This window comes from Maylandia zebra, linkage group LG19 (assembly GCF_041146795.1).
Source record: "Maylandia zebra isolate NMK-2024a linkage group LG19, Mzebra_GT3a, whole genome shotgun sequence".
In the NCBI taxonomy this organism is placed as follows: Eukaryota; Metazoa; Chordata; class Actinopteri; order Cichliformes; family Cichlidae; genus Maylandia; species Maylandia zebra.
In genome coordinates, this window is record NC_135185.1 from 9,589,351 (window position 1) to 9,610,290 (window position 20,940).

The 20,940-nt window shown below is 47.3% G+C and overlaps 1 protein-coding gene across 1 annotated transcript; it reads right to left on the reverse strand.

Annotated features, from left to right (window-relative positions):
* On the reverse strand, positions 1-20,496 carry LOC101481423 (uncharacterized). Its single transcript, XM_004569959.5, has 5 exons — positions 20,139-20,496; positions 13,274-17,306; positions 11,788-11,911; positions 8,109-8,981; positions 1-7,490 (listed from the first exon to the last, which is right to left on the reverse strand). Exons 2-5 carry the CDS (start codon positions 16,689-16,691, stop codon positions 6,917-6,919), a joined length of 4,989 nt encoding a protein of 1,662 aa, XP_004570016.2. The 5' UTR covers positions 16,692-17,306; positions 20,139-20,496; the 3' UTR covers positions 1-6,916.
* Between the last annotated feature and the right edge of the window lie 444 nt (positions 20,497-20,940).

Consider the following 20,940-nt stretch of genomic DNA (forward strand, 5'->3'; position numbering starts at 1 on the left):
CACCATCAACTTTAGTCTTTATTGTACAATAATGCACTTCAACAAGGCTTGGGAATATGGCACACGAAAAGATTTCACATAAATCATTTTCCAGCTAAGAATCCGTCTCAGGTCTTAATCGCTAAGCTTTACCAGTGAGCAGCGTCGATATGAACAGCAAAGTATTACACGCAGGCCTGATTTTACAAAAGTCAGCAGAGGATGTGGTTTTTATCCATCACAGTGAAACTGTTTTGCCACAGTTTGATGCAACAGAAATTCAAAGGTCGATAAAGTTCGTCTGACTCGTCCGTTCGGTTATTGAGCTTTTGTTCGTCGATCAGACTGTGAAGCAGCAGGTTAGAAAATGTTCCAGTGAGATGCAGGTTTTCAGCTGAAACACTTCAAAGAGCCAATAGTTTAATACAGAAATAAAAAAAATTAATCAATGAACAGTGTCACATAAACAGCCTCGGTCTTCGGCCTGAACACAGGGTCAGGACAAACATGCAGAGTGGGTCACTACACAGATAGTTTCACCATGCCCCGTCACATCGCTGCAAGAAGAAAGAGTCGGCTTCAAAAGAACCGCTCAGCTGGAGCTGCCGGCAAATCACCAAGAAGCTGCCCGAAGCCCGACTGTGGAGCTGCAGGGGAAACTGGATCTGCAGCCGTTTTCTCATCGTTTTTATAGAATCACAGGGCCAGGATCACAGCAGCGCACACGGCCCACCCCTCCACGTTTATATATTGCTCAGGTGTGAAAAGTGGGTGGGATGTGTCCCAGATCTTTTGCATGATTTGAAGCTGGGTTAGAAACAAAGTGAGCAAAGAAGGTGCAATTATTTAAATTCAGCCAGTCTCTCCTTCAAGCTCAGCTCTGTGTGCACCTCTGGACCTTTCCCAGGATGTCCGGTTCTACAGCGAAGAGTTTGAGTCAGTGGAAAGAATGCGGTGTGCAGCTCAGAGGCAAAGTGACCAGACGTACAGTGATGATCGAAACAGGAAGTGGTCCAGAGGTGCACAAGGAGGCGACTCTGAAAGGAGTCCCGCTGATTGTACTTTGTGTGACGAGACCTCGGATCGATGAAACAGGCACGACTTTACAGACGTCCCAGTGTCCGCAAAGGCTAAAGCAGCAAAATGTGAACGCTTTGATTATTTAAAGATTTCAAGTAAAACATGCACTCCTTTACTGATTTATGACAAATCCTCTCCAAATACCTCCATCACTTTCACGGTGACTGAAGCTGAGAACTGCTGATTCTGATCGTCTGGCAGCTGCACGCTGGTGCACACGCGTGTGTTTTTTGGGAGGAAAGAGCGAGTCTCAGCTAAAAAGCTCCGAGTGAGCACCGTTTGTCTGAACAGAAAAGATAATCACGTAATTAGAATTTGCAGGTCTGAGCGACAGCTGCAGGGCGAGTGCGAGCGGGGCTGCAGAATGAAACGAGGCAACGTGGAGGAGGACGAGACACAGACGTGTGAAACAGAGAACGAGCGACACAGTCTGTGACCGCTGTCAGTGGAAGTTTCTGCTCTCTTTGACTAAATGTAATGTTTACAGAGCAAGTGGTCACGGCGGCTGGAGCAGATTACGTTAATGTTGTGCAGGAACGTGATGACACGGTGCTGCTGTGCAGTAAAAGCTGAAATCAAACTGTGTGAAAGATGGTATCAGGGGATGGTGGAGGAGACCGAGGACAGGATGAAGGTGGAGAACAAGGCTGCAGCTTGTCAGAGACAAAAACATTCAGACTCAGTTTGGAGATGCAATCATTCCCATGACAACGTCCTCTGCCGCTGTCGCTCGGAGCTTTAGACAACTTCAGTCTGAGCAGGGCTGCTTTTTGTTCATGTAACACCACGTCACAACGTTTATCTCAGGCTGATTTAGATGGTAAGGAAAGGCCCTACTATACAAGCAGGACTCGATGAGTCTGGGGAAGAAGAACTCCCTTTTAACAGGAAGAAACTTCCAACAGAATGAGGATCGGAGAGGGAATCTGCTGAGACAGAATAAAGTTTGTGACAGAGCTAATGCAGCAGCATAAAGTCACAGTGAGAGCATCACAAACCATCAGCAGAATAACTAAGGGAGGATCCAGGGTCACCTGGTCCAGCCCTAACTATATGCTTTAGCAAAAGGAAAGTTTGAAGCCTAATCTTAAAAATAGAGATAGTGTCTATCTCCTGAATCCAAACTGGAAGCTGGTTCCACAGAAGAGGGGCCTGAAAACTGAAGGCTCTCCCTCCCATTCTACTTTTAAATACTCTAGGAACAAGTAGGCCTGCAGAGCGAGAGCGAAGTGCTCTAATAGGGTGATATGGTACTACAAGGTCATTAAGATAAGATGGGGCCTGATTATTTAAGACCTTGTATGTGAGGAGCAGGATTTTGAATTCAATTCTGGATTTAACAGGAAGCCAATGAAGGGAAGCCAAAACAGGAGAAATCTGCTCTCTCTTTCTAGACCCTGTCAGGACTCTTGCTGCAGCATTTTGGATTAGCTGAAGGCTTTTCAGTGAGTTTTTTGGACATCCTGATAATCATGAATTACAGTCGTCCAGCCTGGAAGTAATAAAAGTGTGGAGTAGTTTTCCTGCAGCCCATTTTGTCTCATTTTCTGCTGAAACCAAACTTTAGTCTTTGTTTTTTCTTAATCATGGCAGTGATGCAGTCATGTATTTGTGTTCATTTCTCCTGCTAGAGGAGGTCAGTGGGGCCCAGGGAGTCTCCTCACAGCTTCATTTTGCTTTTCCTGTTAAATGATGACTTTCACGGGGATTAGAGGTGACGCTGTGCAAGAAAAGCCCCATCCAGGAATAGTCTAACATGAGGGGTAAAAGCCTTCATCAGTCATTAACTGTGTCCCGATTAACATTCACCTCAAAGACATTCAGACAGTCCAAACAAGAAGCTGCAGATTTAAAAATAGAGGCATGTTAATGAAACACTCCAATCCTCTGTGGATGTACCGGGAAGTCTGACAGGTGCGTTTAAGGCCCGACCAAATCCTGTCGGTTTACACAGATCATCATCAACGTCGTCACTGAAGCCTTTCTGTGTGCGGCTTGCTTCAAGCTGCTCATGGCAAAAAAAACATCATCTTATCCCAGCAAGGCTAAAAATCCAGAATTTCAAACATCACGAGCAACTCTGAGGCCAGATTTACTAATCAGGTGCATTCGGCAGGTGATCCACCAGCAGTGCACCAAATTTACACAAAGACACAGCCAGTTTAGTTCAGTAACAGGCAACGCAACCAGGCAACTGAGCAACAGAGCACCAAGCAGGTCAAAAATAAGCGATGACAAACGTGACGCAGTGCATCTGCAGATTCACATCAGTTCTACCATCTAAACCTGAACTCGCGAACAGCTGACGAACAGCTGACCTGAAGGATGCTCAAACATTTCCTGACCGATCCAAGTGTTAGTGAGGTTACTGTTACTGCTCCCTGCAGCCAGAAGCTGCAGGCATTTCTCTAACACAGGTCAGAGCTCCTTAAAACGACATTTCACACTCTGAGCTCTCTGATACTCTTAAATTTAACACTCTGAATTCAAGTTCAATAACACCAGCAGGCCTCCGTCACACAGGCCCAGAGACCTGGTCGCTGACTGGCTGCTGGAAGCTGCTGGAGGTTTACAGTGCTGCACCTGAAACCTCCATGAGATTATTTGGATGAGCAGCAGATTTCCGCAGTCGTTGAGTGTCCGCACAAAAGAAGAAAAACATCTCATGTGGAGTCAAACGTTTTCCATTTCTCTGTTTGTAGAGCGGCGATGCAACCCGAAAAACACCAACCAGAGAAAATCTGACTCCAACGTAAAAGCTCTGCTCTACTGTGGCAACCAAAACATGCAACTTTTATTCTGAAGGCGAGTTTGAGCAGCGGTTGGTGAGTGTTTGCAGACGTGTCAGCAATCACAGACATCTGTGGGGCAGCGCCCTCTTTACAGCTGATTTCACTCAAGGGTTTCTGGCAAACTGGTTGGAGATGCTCATTTGTCCCTAGCAATCTCAGGTTGCCGGAGGTCACTGATTAGTCCCTGTGTGAGGGGCCAAGACCTTATTACAGTATCTCGTCAACAGCAGCTTCATGAAAACCAGAAAAAAGCCTAAAAGTGATGAACCGTTAGTAAATCTGGCCCTCGTTCCTCATTTTCACTTTTACATTAAGAACAACAAGACTAAATGTGAGGACGATTAGCCTGTCAGACCTTTATCAGCAACATCGTGCATAAAACAGACTTTCAGCCGCTCTCATCAGTGACCTGACATGTCTGCGATGTCTTTGGAAGGTGCTGCCTGTCCCATTTTTTAGCTCAGTGAATGATAACCACATTCATCATGTAATGATTGAACAGCAGAACCACTGCTGGGATGACTGGCAGCTCCACCTGCCTCCCCGCTGGCTGCACTTCGCTTTGGATTCAGAGGGAAATCTCCTGGATTGCTTTGCTTTTCAGCACAAACAGAGCTGAAGCGGTGACAAACGGCGGCGGGGAGCGAGGAGAAAAACGTCTCCAGCATGTTTATCCTCCTCAGAAAAGCCAAAGATGGCAGGGGGAGGATTACAAAAGAAGAAGTCTGTACTCTGAGCAGAAATAAACCCAGTGTGAGACAAAGACGACCAATCATCTCAGCCGTGGTCTTGCTGTTTATGGCACTTAAAACCGAACTACCTGATGATTAAAAATGTTACACATAAAACCTCTGCATGAGTCTAAGACTGCATTTACAATCAAAATCTGGCTGCATAAATAAAAATCAAACTCAGCCATTATTATACATTTAAACACTCCAGCCCGCTCTCGCTGGCAGGGCGTCAAATAACGGCGTCTGTCAAACCGCTGGTGTTAGAGAAACCACAGACTGTATATAAAAGATGGACCCAACCACTGCACTAACAGTTGGTTTAACAAGCCCCCATGTGGTGCCTCCGATTGAGCATTTTAGCGGAGCCCCAGCTGGGCCTAAAAACGAGACTCTTTTCTATACTACAACCTGAGTTAGCGACTGTATGTTATTGTCATTTTTCACATGTAGCTGAAAAAGCAGTGGCTCCATCGTGTTTCCACATTCACCTAACGAATCAAAGCTTTCTGGTTCAGTCGTGGGAGGAGAGACATATCCCTTTGAGGTTGTGTCAGGAACAGTAAGATTCCCCCAAATCAAACACGCTGAAGTAGCTGTTTATTAAAAGAGCCTCAAACAGTAGAAGAAAGTGTAAATAAATAAATCTTTGTCGTGATTCAGTGATTTCCCAGCACTACATGCTCCCTGCCTGTCTCTGCAGCCTCTGTGTGCTGAGATCTCTGCACTCCATGTTCCATCTGTGCCACACATTAGCTGTTAATAGCGCTACATTAATTGCACCACCCTCCAGCCTGTGCCAGTTGAAGCCACCGAGGTTAGCAACCTGCGGCTGGGAGCATCGCACAGACACAGATACCTAATGATCAGCGCTAAATAACATAATAAAATCCCAGCAAACTCTCGCTCTGCCTTCATGGACAGTCTGTTAGTAGAGTGACCTCACAGCAGCCATGTTATTGATCGGATGATGTCGTATAAAATGCTTCAACAGCTCAAAAACAGTCCAGATGTCCAGTTCAGGTGAAGCTAGCAGACAGCTAGCAGCTAGAGCAATCTGTGTCACCATCCACCTGTCAGTCAAAGAGGCCACGCCCCCAATAATCTAAACAAGTGAGGTCCTAACCCCCCCCGGTGTAGGGTGAATGCAAACGTGTTTATTTCTGCTGTAAAGTTTTAACGTGGGAGTCTATCACTGCTGGAGCCCCTGCTGGACGTTAGAGGAACTGCACATTAAGCACTGACTGCACACGTGCCGAGTATCCTGAAACATCTTTTCAGTGTGTCGTGTTGCAAACATATTTTAACCCAAACATGACCGCGGTATTTGGTGGATAAAACCAGCCGGCAGAATTTTATTGATCACTGCCAACTCTCCTGCTTCTACATGTGAATTTGGCAGCTGTTTCAAATTTGACCCTCACCAAAAGACACCTGACAGGTATCAGTGAGACACCAGCAGGTTTGACAGAACAGCCGTATTTGACTCCCTTTGAATGAAGGCGCGTTAAACATAGAATATAGCATGTATCTGTAAGCATATTGCTCATTTATAACATTCACAATTTCAGTCTAAGTGATAAATAAACCATTTAAATTAAACTCTATTGTTAAATCCTTCAATTAGTTGTTCACACTCGTCACACACACTCACATATATATATATTAATACTTTGCTCAATAATTATCTCCATGTTCAAAATATACTATCACACTGTTAAATACACTGTAAACTTGGCTGTGATTATAAAACACACCATAGACTGTAGAGATCAAACTCAGCCAGTTTGTAAAAGTCCGTCTTCAAAGACGTGGGGGAGCAGGCGAGACGTTTACACTCTTACATCCGTAAAAATCAGAGAGCAGCAGAAACCACTTTCTCCTACTCAGATCACTTTACGGATCACTGTGATTTAATTCCAGCATGGCTCTAATAGTATAAGATGTGAAATCAGTCTGAAGGTGGATCCTCCCTCAGAGTACGTTCAGCAGAATAAAACTCCAACAGAATTATTCGAATCTGTTATTTTAACAGACGTGGATGTAACGTGTGAGTGAAAAAAACAACCGACAGTCAGTAAAACTGTACAGGAACGGTGCTGTTTCTGTGAAGACCGTCCCAACTTAAAGTGATATATGATAATAACAATAACTTGTTGACTAACTGAAGAAAATGCAACGCAGCCTTTACAAGGTCATCCAAGGCAACGGCAGCAGCGAGACACAGAATTCGGAACGGACAGGCAAAAGCTGCAGGTCTACAGGAGCTAAAGTTCGCCTCTACCTTTCTTCAGCCCATCAAAAGCTTCTCCAAACAAGCTTTTCTTTCAGAAATCAGCCGGATGACGATGACGATGGTGACGACGATGAAGACGATGAAGATGAAGGGGTGGGTCTGTACATCTCGCCACCTCCGAGTTCAGTAAACCTTCCCGCCAATGACGACATCGCCTCCCTCTCTTTGTCCTTCTTGCTTCCCGTGCACACCGACCTCTGAGCAGGTTTAAACTGCCACGTCACCTTCTTCGTCAATGACTGCTCCACGGTCGACATCCTCTTCAACGGTGGAGTGGCGGGTTGAGTTGCCATGGGGACGGACGGTGTTGCTGCCATGCTGGTGGTAACCCCGGAAACTCTCTCTGCTATGCCGTTGTTGTTCCTGTCTTGCTCCGTGAAGAGCTCGCTCAGCACTTCGGGTTCAGTGGTTTCTCCGAATAAATCCCAGTCAGGTTCAGCGGGCAGCCGCTTCGGACGGCCAGATTTGCTCCCAGTGGCGGAGGTCCTTGACGAGCGGCTCGGATCGGAGTCGGACAGGTCCGAGTCCCAATCGCTGTCCCCTGCCACTGAACCGCAACCCAGCACAGACACATCAGCAGCTCCCGAACCTGAGCTCTCCGAATCGGACTCCCTAAAAAACAGAAGAGAAAGCCAGATGTACCCCTCTGGTATCTTCATCATTTGTGCTTTTTAAAAGCACTAAAGCTCTGCTTTTAACCTGGTGCTCATCAGCGCAGGCTCATTCAGACTGATGCGAGTGATTGATTGGAATGTTGGTAATCTGTGTGTGATTATAAATCAAACTGATTATTTCAAACCTTTACCAATCTGTCTCAGAGTGATTGCAGTCAGTCTGAGTCAGACTGTGATGGGAGACAGGTTGCCTCTCACAGGGGAAGATATTACCTTCGGGCAACTAGAATGTCGCCAGTTGGTCACCAAACATTCAATGCAATCACTGAGCAACCACCAGTTTCTCCTGGTGGTAAGGAGGCCGGCAACCTATTTTTACTCTAGTGTCACTGAGACATTAGCTGACAGTGAAAAGATTGCACAAGAAACCAAAACTGAATGGATGATCGGATGATTGTATGGATGGATGGATGATCAGATGGATGGATGGATGATCAGATGGATGATCGGATGACTGGATGGATGGATGGATGGATGGATGATCGGATGGATGGTTTTTATAAATGAATACATCTCTTTCAGCTGAGAGGTGAAGTGTAGACGAGTGCATACTCACTTGCCGCTGTAGGCTGTAGTTCCTGGAGGGCCCAGCAGGAGGCAGGCTGGAGCTGCCAGGTAGACGAAGCTGTCGGTGCACAGGAAATCTCCCTCCTCTGGCTTCTGTGGGGCGAGCTGTGTTGGCTTGGCGTCCCAGTTGGGGTTAGGCGGATCCACGTGCGTTTTCGTGCCGTGTGTGTGGTGGTGTATACTGTCCTTTTTCACGTTGTGGGCTTCTGTCACCGTGGTGACTTCACCTTTGGAGGCAGGTCTTGCAGACACAGCAAGGTAAACAAAGCTGTCCGACTGGACGAAGGGATCTATGTCACCACAGTCCAGCCCTGATGTTCTGATTGGCTTCTGGTTGGGATCTAGAAAGTGTTTGATTGGCTGCTTTGAAGGAGACAGAGGAAGAGGGGAGTCTATTCCCATGAGGGTGACTTTTTTCCTGGGGGGCATGTCCTCAATTCTCAGAGCCATGGAGCTCTTAATAACGCTCTGCTCTAACGGCTTCTTGATGACTGAAACCATTCCCATCTTCCCATCCTTCCTTCTGTCCTCGCCTTCTCCCCGCTCTTCATCCTCCTCCATGTTTCCGCGCCCCGCCTCCTCCCTCTCGCCTTCGATGTCTTCTTGCGAGCACGTGTTGAGGAGTGACGGGTAGCACCACTGTAGCTCCGCGCTCTCCTCCCTCCCCCACTCCTTTAACCCTCCATCGTCCCCATCTTTCTCCAGTGACGTGCTGCTGCTGCCCAGGTCGGAACCACTGATTGGCTGGTCACTGTCAGAGCCAGCCTCCTCCTGGCTTTGATTGGATAAGGAGAGGAAAACGCCGCTTGAGTCGGACTCCAGCGTCAGGTTGGAGTCTGGAGAGCTGTCCTCTTTAGCAGAGCTGGAAAAGAAGAAAAGGACAGAAGGCGGTGAAGCATCCCCATGTGTGCTCAGCCCCCCCGAAGCCTTTAAAGTGATAACCCACTTTTCAGATCAAGGCCATTGATTTGTTTTAGCCGCACAGCCCCAAGCCATCGGCACAGATATCCCGGGTGATGGACACATCACTACAAATACATTCACTTTCTAAATTTTGCTGCGGCTGTGACACGGTTTGGTTTGTGTCTTTATTTGTAAGCCATGAGGAATGATCAGGTAGAGACAGGAAAGTTAACTGTGCAGTTTTTAATCAGTTTCTAATAAAACGTGTGACACCTGCAACAGCTTCATATGAATGATTTCATAACAATGCTGATTACAAACACAGTTACAGCAGCTCCAGCCCTCAAAGCTCAGTTTGAAGAATATGATTAGAGATCATTTAGTTGGATGACATTTAAGCTTAAATGATTCAGCTCATCAAGGTACAGCTCGCTCTGTTCTGGGACGTTCACACAAAAGCTAATAACAGCGAATAAAACAGCAGCTCGAGTCCATTAAACAGACAGTCTGATGTTTTTATTGCTCAGTGTATATACTGTACATCACTGTTTGTGCTGCAGTTCCTCAATTTCAGTTTCTCACATGTGATCATTTCAAAGGCAGTGACATCACTGGATTCACTGCACAGCTGCAGTAACTTCGGTCATCATTATTTTAATAATGGATTGCATTTATATAGCGCTTTTCGAGACCCTCAAAGCGCTTTACAATACCACTATTCATTCACTCTCACATTCACACACTGGTGGAGGCAGCTACAGTTGTAGCTACAGCTGCCCTGGGGCAGAAGCGAGGCTGCCATATCGCGCTATCGGCCCCTCTGGCCATCACCAGTAGGCGGTAGGTGAAGTGTCTTGCCCAAGGACACAACGACCAGGACAGACAGGGCTGGGGATCGAACCGACAACCTTCCCAACCCCCTGAACCACGGTCGCCCCCTGCTCATTTTGACTGTAGTGTGATTCTGGCTCAAAATCAGCCTGGTGTGTAATTAAACCCACCCTGTTTCTGAGTATGAAATCAGAATATGACGTATTTTCATCCATGGAAATCAGTTTTTCTGATCACCTTGACACATCGTTTTGGTCTCCAGTTTAGAGAAACAGCTCTGCCCATTTAGCTGCCAGTGCTGTTTCTGCACTGGTTCCTGTTCCCGTCAGTAATCCCATTACATTCAAACACACCTGTATCTGTCCTCAGTTTACGAGACACAGGACAGGCCTTTGAGGGGTGGAGACATGGCTGATCCTGGATTCTGGCATCTTGCAGTGACACTTCAGGGCTCTAGAGTGCGACCAATTTGGTCGCAAATGCGACCAAACTTTTCAGTGGTCCGACTAAAAAAAAAATTTTGGTTGCACCTGTGCGACCAACTGTTCCGGTAGCAAAAAAATAAATAAATAAAAAATCTGCAACCTTCCCTGTGGTCAACAACAGACACACATTTTGCCCCTATTGTGGACTAAACCAATCAGAGATAGTAAGGGGCGGGACCTCTCTGATTGGCCGTGGTCCAGTTGAAAGTGCAGGTGGAAGTGGGAGGTGAGTAGCTTGAATAAAGCGATATCAATTCATTAAATCATGAATCAACTTTTAAATATAACTGTGTTTTGCCAGAAACGCCAGATTCTCAGATTAAAGCTCACAAAACCATTTCAACAACAACCAAACAGCAAATGAGAGCAGGTACACGGACTCCACACAAAGACGTAAACACAGACCCGACGCATCAGAATCAGCTTTGTCTTTCTCGGCTTTCTCACCCGACGGCCCGTAAACGGAGACGCTGTCGGAGCTTAGCGATTCTGATGTGTCCGGTCCGCGCTGTGATTACGTCTTTTTGCGCTGATTCTGAGCTGCAGGTTTTGTCTCTCCAACCAAAATTCACCGAGCCAGCAGCAAAAGAAGCAGCAAACTGCGCTTCACATTTGATCAATGTCGTCATGAATTTTGCTGTTTTGCTTCCACGACTATTAAAATCACACTTCATGCACAGCTAGCTCTCTCTGTACTTCAAGAACAGTTTCCCGTCTCCAATCTCTGTTTTCTGTATTATTCATTCGCTTATTACCCACCAGTCTACCGTTGTTTACAGCGCTGTGACTGCTGTCTTTTTCTTTTCTTTTTCACTTAAATGACCTCAGACAAGAAAGCCTATTTTTTTGTTGTTCAATACTGAAGAAATTTAAACTTTATATACAGAACATTGTAGAATATTTTTAAGGTTATCTGCTATAAAAAGCCAGACAAGGAAAATCTCCTTCATGTTTTTCTGTGTTTTATTCTCAGTTACTTTCACACAAAGGCATCTGCTGTGATGTTCACAATTCTGATGAAGTCAGTACTGATAAATGATCAGAATTATAATATTTCTGACCGTCTGAGGCTAAGTTGAATCGAATCGGGACTTTGAAAACCAGAATCGAATGGATTATAGAAATCAGTGATGATACCCAGCCCTAGTGAGCAGCCTAGGCACGACAGACGTGGATGTAGCTGTAATAGGAAAAGAACTATTGCTAACTTTTCTGTTAAGTTAAGGCCTGATCCTTCTGAAATTCATAGCCAGTGCTCTGACACGGTGTCATAACTCTTTGAATGCTGAAAAAGCACAGTGTATCCAGAAAAACACATTATATTATATAAATTATTATAAAATTTGTGTGCGCCTAACTTTTGTGCCAGTACACCTAACTTTAAAAAGTTAGGTGTACTGGCACATGGCAAAAAGTTAGTCTAGAGCCCTGCACTTTTAGATTCCTTACCTTGTGCCAGTGGTGGACGTCCCGGCAGATTTGGTTGACCAGGAGCCGGGAGGTCTGTCAGCGTCTGTAGCCAGTGAGGCTGTAGTACTGAGCTCCAAGCTGACCTGGGACCTGCTGCCCACCCCTGAAAAGAACATCACATATTTACCTTTTTAAACAGAGAAACAGTTATAACCAGTGCATCCTGCCTTTTCTTCCCCACTGTTTTGTATCCGAGGCTTTCTTTGGTTCCTGGAAGGATCTAAGCAAAGAAAGCCACTGCTCACATGACAATCAAGCAGAAACGCTCCTGTTTTAAAGCCCTGACTTTTCCTTTATGGACCAGTGAATCTGTCACTGCTGCTACAGTTCATGAAGCATTTCCAAATCTCCACCTGGCTCTGACTCAACCGCCCCCACGAGGGGGAAGGTAACACCACTCCCTGCTGTGCTGAACAATTATCACTGCTTTTTATATTTTACATTTACATGCAGGAACATTCATCCACACGACTTTGCTGCAAGTGGCTGCACACCTGAACCTGCAGTTCCTCTACGGTCCAGCAGGGGCTCCAGCAGTGGGAAACAGCTTGGCTCAGGTTTGCCTCCCACAGCAGCATTCCCAACAGTTTTTCAGCTCCTCACTGCAAACTGTTAAAACCTCCTTCATAAACAGGCTTTTGTGAAGCTTTTATAAAGTTTTCATAGATGATTGATCTTCTCTATTATTGACTTTTGTTTGTGTTTCTTCTTTTCACTCTTTTCATGTCTTTTAAATGCTTTGCTGCTGTTTCTTCTAAATTCTGTGAATAAATACATCGATTGGAGGAGCAGGCTTCTGGCACCAGCTCACCACCACCTCCTGTTTTGGTCCAATAATTCACAGCCAGCATCACAGCTAAACTCTGAGTCACAAACAATACAGAACAGCGACTGAAATCCAAAACCTGCTCAGCGTCTGCAGTGTGATTGCACCGGCGGAGCGCAAACAGCGAGCACAAAAGCATCTTTCTCCGGGCTTCGTTTAAAGGGATTAAACACCTGTTGTTGTAAAACAGAAATAAAGAAATACAGCCTAGAAAATCTGAAAATGTTACCCCGACTGACAGACTCGATTTGGTTTGTGTTTTATTGGAGCCAAATTCATTTTAATTTGGAACAAGAAGTCAGTGTGTGACTGCGACGACAGATGTTTCATTACTTTTATCCACCGTGTTTGGACTATAAATTCACTCATGTGGGTCACAGTCACATTTCTCCTCGGACCTCGTGTTCCTTTGTCTCCACCTGTCTTGTTCCCAATCAGCTCTCAGCTAACGAGGTGGTGTTCACCTTCATCCTGCCTGCCTCGTGTTCGTCAGTAAGCTTCACTGACTCCTGTGTTTGTATCGTCTAACTCATCATCTAACGCTTCAGGCTGCCAGCACGTTTGTCAGGTGTGATTTCTAAAGCGGCGTGAACGTCCGTGTGTCGAGTGCGAGTTCCTGCAGGTGTGTGCGGTGTTTACCTGTGTGCAGGCCAGCCTTCTCTCTCTGAGGCCCGGGGTGAGTTTGGTACATGTCCGCTCGCTCCCTCTGAGGCTCCAGGAGCGCTGGGTACGATTCCTGATTGAGGGGCTGAGACAGGTCGAGGTGCTCCAGGTCAGAGTCCAGCTCCCGGGCTCTCCTTTCCAGCTCCGTCAGGCTGAGCTCCGAGGCTGCTGAGGAGGGAGGGTGGGACCCTCCGAACCCGATGGGGGGTCGGAGGAGAGGCCAGCGCTGCAGGGAGCCCGAGAGGGAGTCTGCATCGCCTATTGCTCCTCCTCCTGCTCCTCCTTTATCCCAACCGTCATCCCACAAAGTGTTGACCATATCAAGGACAGCGTCCCAGCTCTCCACCCCTCCTTCCTCGCCAAGTGTGCCTCCTTCTCCTCCCTCCGCCTCTCCTTCTTCTTTCTGTAATGTCACCACCACCTCCTCCTCCTCCTCCAAGCCTCGCCCAGCAGTTTCATCCCTTATCTTCATACTTTTCTCCTCCACTTTTTCAGGAGTTATCTCGATATCTCTGCCTTTTTTCGCTTCCTTGTACTTGTTTGCTTTGTCTTGGACTTTCAATTCGACTGCCATCTCTGCTCTTTCTTGTTTTGTTTCCTCCACCAGCCCCACCCCACCCTTCTCTTTGTCCATCTCCACTTTCTCCTCCTTTCTGTCTTTCTCTTCTTTCCGCTCTTCATTCCCTTTCCTCTCCTCCTCAGTCTTGTCCCCTTGTATTTCTTTGCTCTTGGATCTCTTTGGCTCCTCCTGCTCTCTGCAGATCCTCCAGTGCTCCAAGTTCTGCTCCTTCAGCGAAGCCCTGCCCACCAAACTGGACCCCAACCCCGGCTCCTGATGCGAGGGCTCTTTGAGCGAGCATCGTCCCACAATACTGGTGGAGTTTGTTATATTTGATAAAGGGTTCTCTGAGAAGTGGCCTGCACGGAGGTGGCCGAGTGGGCGTCTCTTCTCCAGCGCAGAGAGGACGGAGGGGAGGGGGGGGAGGATGGGGAGATTGTGGAGTGCTCCACCTTGACGAACGGTCCTCTTTCTCACGATGATTCGGCGAGGCCACGTGGACTCGATGCCTTCAGCTGGGCCTGTTGATTCGAGGTCTCCAAGCGCCCTGCTCTGCCGCGGGCTGACCACACCTGGCCGCAGGCCCGTGGCGGTGCCTGGTCGAGTCCTGGAGCTGGACTTGGAGGATTTGGACTTCTTGGATCGTGAACTTTTCTCCACATGGCTGGATTCGGTTTTATCAATGTTGAAAGTCTTTTTCTCAGGTTGATCTGCAGCAGGAAGCTTGGTTTTATCTTCGGCCGCAGCACAGGTAGGACCCTTGTCTGCGGTCTTGGTGCTGTTGGCTTCAGTGTCAACCCCGCGCTCACTGTTAGTCTTATTTCCTGTCTCACTGCCAGCTCCACCTTCTACTGCTGCCTCAGGCTTAGATGTAGGAGCAATTGTAACATCGGTCTCAGGTTTTTCCTCCATCCTGGACTCCGCTGCGGCAACAACTTCCTTATTTACTTTAGCTACTTCAGCTTCTGCCTCACTCTGTCTCTCCACCTTCTTTGAAGTTGCCTTAGTCTCTACCTCTGCTCCTCCCTGTGGCTTCATCCCTGGACCAGATCCAGCTGCAGGATCTGCTCTAGCTCCAGGCTCATCCCTGCTCTCAGTCACATTTGACGGTGTAGCTTCAGCGATTGGTTCTGGTTTCGCTACAGCCCTTCCTGATCTTTCTCCACTCTTTGATGACCCTGCCCTGTGTACCTCCTTGTTTGCAGATGGAGCCATATTTTCCCTCCCCACCCCAGACTGCACTTTTCCTTCCAAATCCCGCCCCCCTGGTCTTGTTTTTACCTGGGAGCCCATCCTCGTTTCGTTTTTAACGCTGGGCCTGGATCCATTGTCATACTTGCTCCAGCTCTCAGCACGATGGTGTTCTTGTATTCCTGCCCTCATTTCAGCCTCCATCACATTTCTACCCCCAACCTCGCTCACTAACCTTGGCCCACACCCAGATTTACTATCAACCAACACCAAACCCACGCTTCCATTGTCGTATTTGGAAACCATGACCCCTCCCACACCTTCAGGGCCGACCTTTGACCCAGCTCTGTTCCTACCCACCGCCCCAGTGCCCATTCTGGGGGCAGCGCTGGGCGAGGGTGAAGGAGAGGGCTGGGGGAGCAGTAATGGCGTTGTGTCGAGACCCTGTTCGGACTCCAGAAACACAGAGTCTCTGTCCGAACGCAGAGGAACTGGTCGGCCATACCCGAAGGTCGCGAAAGATGTTTCCCTCCTCTCCCGTTCCCGTGCTCGCTCCCTCTCCAGCCTTCCCCTCTCCCTCTCTCTCTCCCATTCTCGCTGAGCCCACCCTCGCTCCATCTCCCTCTCTCTCTCCCTCTCCCACTCCCTTTCTCGCTCGCTGCGTCCCCATCCTCCTCCTCCCCCTCCTCCTCCTCGATCCCTGAGGTCCTGCTCCAGGTCGTGAGCAGACAGTTGGACCAGCGGGGAGCGGTAAGGGGATCTCCTCAGCTCTTGGGGGGGTGACAGCCTGAGGCTCTGGGTTTGGGAGTAATGCCTGGGCTGGATCACGTGGGGAGGTGAACAGCGTAAACTCTGAGTCTGGCTGGGTCGAGGTTTGGCGGGGGAGAAGAACACCGGAGTGTGGTAGCCCGAGGAGAGAGGGGAGCCAGAGAAGGGAGAAATAAGGGGGGAGGTGAGGGAGGAGGACTGCCCCCCAGCTGGAGGGTAGTGCCCCGGGTTTAGATATCCACCTCCTCTGTCCATCATTTCAGATGTAGTCAGCTCCAGACACTCCAGGTGCTTCGGAGGCGTCAGGACTTTCCAGGAATGTCGACCGTCTCGGCTCTTTGTGCTGTCTCCATGGTGATGGTGGTGGTGATGGTGGTGTTTCTTTGAGGAGGAGGAGGACACACCCGGAGCTGAGAATGAAGACACAGAGGGAGAAACCGATCGGGTGAACCGCCCCGGCGAATGACAGCCACCGTCATCTCCGTCCTGACCGCCGAGCTTCAGCGAATCATAGATGGCTCGCTCATCCAAGCGCCGAACAAAGGAGGGGTTTGGCGTTAAAGACCGTGGCTGCGAGTCAAACATGTCGGGGGGCGCTCTGCTGACTCGGAGCGAGCCACTCGTAGAGTAGCTAAAACTGCCCTCGCCGCAACCGTCTCGCCGTATGGACCCTCCAGGGTGGTGGTGGTGATGGCTGTCAATCTGCTGATTGATGCACATAGTGTCATAAATGGATCGCTGGGGTACGTAGCCATCCCCGTATCCCCCCTCCATCCCCCCATCTCGCCCTCCCACTCCACCATCCCCAATTCCATGTTTCTCCAGGCAGCAAGAGCTTTTCCTGAAACACCCGGGACGGCTGAGAGGCTTGCCCATGATTGGTTGGATGGCTGAGGGTGGGAGGGGTTGGTGGGAGTCACGGGTGAAGCTTGAAGAGCGAATTGTGAAGTCGTTAATTTGACTAAATCTAAAAGAAAAATTCAGGCAGTGAAGGACACATGGCAACTGGGTTTGAGACGGCCATGCCAGAATAAAACGTCACATTCAAAAACATGTTCCTGACGTGTGTTCTCTCTGTTTTAATGAGAAGTCAGGAGCATCTCTGATGATCAAAGTATGACACTCCTGCAAAAAAGTGGCCGTCCCGTCAAATAATCCATGACATAACAACGGTGCAAACAACATGAGGAATCCGACTCTGAGAAATATTCCAAACAGCTTTCGGAAAACAGCAAGAAAAGATGAAACGGGTCCAGTTTTTATGTCCACACAGTTGCTGTTTTTAGCTCATCTTCTCTCCCACTCTCCCCCCGATGTGCCTGCATTTGTATTTATTCTGGCTGTTTATTGTTCTGTGTTTGTTCGCAGCCAATTAAATCTTCATCCAGCAGACCGGCAGTCCGTCAGACAGAGCGACGGTGGATGGACGACTGAATCCAGTCAAAGCCTCTCGTCTCATTCTGGCCGTACTCGATGATTAGCTTCGTCTGGCTGTGGAGAGAGAAAGCAAATAAAAATAATTTGCATGGAAAAGAGCCTGAAAAAGTCTCTCCGTATGTATCAAAGTCAGTGAGCAGGATATTAGGTAATAATAGCAATGAACACACAATTACAGGGACTCTCATTCAGGTTAGTTGACAATAGAAATTCCTTCATTGGTGGTGCTGCACACAGTCCTGAGAGAAAAATGACCCTAACTGGGCTTGAGACTAGCCTGGATATGGCCTTTACTTTGCAGGGAACCTCTACAGAAAGATGCATTTAGCTTGTGTTGATGCTGGAGCGTGACCACTCTCAGGAAGTTAAAGTCTGAATTCGATTTCAAGTTTAATCGTAAACTGAGAGCGTTTCTCTAAAACCTTCCTCTGACAGTGCCTGCAGAGCATCTGACAAACTCAGGGGAGCAGTGTGCTGTCCAGAACATAGTGAACCATGTCCTCCAGCCTACAGAGTGCTGCAGAAATGAAACCCCGTCCACATATAAAGAAATTCATTCGTCCTGCATCACTTAGTGGCTGACAGGGGGCAGCCAGTGGACGTTCCAGGATTTGGTTGGATAGGTAACCTGCTAAAGTCCGGCAACAGACTGGCAACCAGTCCAAGGTGTATTCCACCTCCAGCCTGTGACAGATGGAAAATGCTCAGGTGGAAGAAGATGGATGAAAATCTATGTAACTTCCTGTCATGTGTCAGTCAGCGCCATATTTTACTGTTGTGAGCAGTCATTTCAATGACTCCCCTCAAAACTGAGATAATTCAAACTAAGCTGAGGTGATTCAATTAAGTTTGAAAATATAGGTCACTGCTGGAGCTTAAGCCTGACCAAGGGTCTAACACTAACCCTGTACCCTGTCTAAATACAACCAGGTACTTTTGGCTCCTGTACCTATTTGTGTACTTTTACTCTAGTAGATTAGGTTTTTTCCTGAGGATATCAAAGTACTTTTTGTAGTTTAATCCTAACCAAAGCTGAGATAACTCATCAACTCATTAGGTTAGAAAATCATTCAATTGTTGGGCTTAAACAAAAAGCTCCTACTCTAAAGCTAACCTGGTACTTTTCAGCCTAAACATAACTGAGTACTTTTTGATCTTAAACATAACCAAGTATTTCCTGCCCTGAAGCTAACTTAGCATAATTGAGCCTAAAGGTAACCGCATACTCGTGGTACTTAAACCAGGAGTATTATTAGCCTAAAACTAACCAAGTACTTTCTGGCCTAAAGCTAAGCCAGTATTTTTTTTTTAGCCTAAATACGACCAAGTACTTTTGGAGCTTGAACCTAATGAAGTACTTTTGTTGTCTTCACATGAGTACTATTGCTCTAGTATGAAAGTTATGTTTAGCTAACCATAGCTATGTCTTGAGCCTAAACATAGCTGAGTATGTTTTTAGTCTACATGTAACCGAGTACTTTCAGTCTAGACGGAGTCAAATATTTTTGGTGCCTCGGCCTAAGCAAGTGCTTTTTACCTAAACATTCTGGACACTGCTTTTCGTGCCTGAAGCAAATGTAACATAAAGAAAGTCGAGCCTAAAAGCAAGCTTGGAACTCGAGTCCTGACCTCGTGCGTCACAGCTGAGAGTTGCATATTTAAACCCGGCTCATTAGCACACTCACCGGCACCAACATCCACAATTACAGAGGTGCTAACATCATCCTGGCCACTTGCTGGTGCTATTACAAAAAGGCTGTTTAGCTAAACTCTTTGGACATTTTACACAGGTATAGTTCTTACAGCCTAAAAGGTGAGACGTCCTTTCAGGACACTGATGTTAATGCAGCACCAGCTGCTTTAATGCTCGATGAAAATAAGTTTAAAATGGCCTCAATATTCCTGCAAATTATCCATTTTAATTTCAGAGCTGATTTTCCATTTTTGGTGTAAGGTTTAATGCACTAAAGTGGTCCATCACATAGCATTCTTTAGCACGTCATAGACTTTCACAAACAGGATGTATTGAGTTCAGGTCTAATTATTAAAACTCAGGGTAACTATGTCTGCCCTGCAAGGGGCCAAAAGGGCAAATGTGTCTTAGTAAGCAGTATAAGGTGCCTGCTTTAAGCCTGTATTTGTATAGTGCTTTACTAGTCCCTAAGGACCCTAAAGCGCTTTACGCATCCAGTCACCCACCCATTCAAACACACATTCACACACTGGTGATGGCAAGCTACATTGTAGCCACAGCCACCCTGGGGCGCACTGACAGAGGCGAGGCTGCCGGACACTGGCGCCACCGGGCCCTCATCCAAGTGGATGATGAATGAAAATAAAATTACATAAAATAAACGAACAGCTCCTCCTGCACCCGATTTTGCACCTTGTTAAATTAAGACTCGGTTACCTGAGAGGGTACAGTCCCGAGGACAAACTGTACCAGTAAATGTACAAGAAGCTAATTTATTTTCTGCAAAAGGCTGTTGAAATGTTGACATCCAGCACACAAACTGAGAGATGTGCTAACCTCAGAACCACAGCAGACGAAAAAAGTTCAAATCACAATTTACAGATTCACAAACTGAATGTGGAGAACTTGTCATCTCCACATGAAGAGAACTGATTGACTCGTGTTCTGAACATCTTCAGAAAGCTTTTCACAGTCCTCGCACTCATACCCGTCTCCAGCGCGACGGTGAGCACTCGGAGCTGTCTAATTTCCATCAGCCGTCAAAGAAGCCTATTGATAGTTGAGAATAATTCCAGGTCTCTCTAGCTCTTTCAGCCTTCGTTCTCAAGCATCCTCTCCCTCTCCTGCTCTCTTTCATCGCTGCCACCGCCACCTGCTCTATTTTTCAAACCAATCAATAGAAAAGCCAAAACCTTATCAGCGTGGTCACAGTCAGTCAATCCACTCCGTCGATCTCAGTCCCATCCTGCTGGCGTGCTGTCATCCCGCTTCAAATCAGCATCCTCGTTTGTTTTTCTTAACTGGCATCTCTGCCCTGTCGCCGCTCTCTCTCTCTTTATCTCTGCTGTTTCTCTCTCTCTCTGCTGTGAATCATGCCTTCTGTCAGTGGAAGGTTTTTTTGACAAGCGCTCTCTCTGCCAGCCAACACACCAACGCAAACCCTCCTCCTCCTCCTCTCCCTTTCACTCTCTCTCCCTTCGAGCTTTTCTTCTCCTCGACTCAGCCTCCCTCCCTCCCGTTTGCACTCCACACAGCTTCGGGGCTTTACGAGCTTTGGAGCTGCAAAGAGACCAACTTCTCCTCTCCATCTGCCTCTCTTTCCTTTCCATCTCATCCCTCGTTCATCATCACTCTTTATCTCTCCCCTTCTCTCATTACCTTCTAGATTTAGTTTGACCTGAGTGGGTTACCCGTGGGAAATCATCGTCATTATACGTTTTAGAAATGAGGCAACGAAGGAGAAAGAAGGACAGTCAAATAGATCTATCTATCTATCTATCTGTTCTGTATCTATGCTTCGGACTCCCACACTCTCTTTCTTCCCTGGCTCGCTCCATCCCTCTTGTAGCCCTCTCAGTTTGCCCTCTACCTCCCACTCTTCACCTCCGCGTTAATGCAACAACACGCATCGGTGTGGAGGCGGCAGGGAGAGTAAGAGCGACACACAAAGAAACAGCAACATTGGGTACGCACATTACTGTACACTGCAATTTA

Coding starts and splice junctions, on each gene's coding strand:
- LOC101481423 (XM_004569959.5), bottom strand. CDS start 16,691: ATGGGCAAGCCTCTCAGCCGTCCCGGGTGTTTCAGGAAAAGCTCTTGC. Junction 11,912..13,273: donor GAAGGCTGGCCTGCACACAG/GTAAACACCGCA, acceptor TGTTCTTTTCAG/GGGTGGGCAGCAGGTCCCAG. Junction 7,491..8,108: donor ACTACAGCCTACAGCGGCAA/GTGAGTATGCAC, acceptor TCTGTTTTTTAG/GGAGTCCGATTCGGAGAGCT.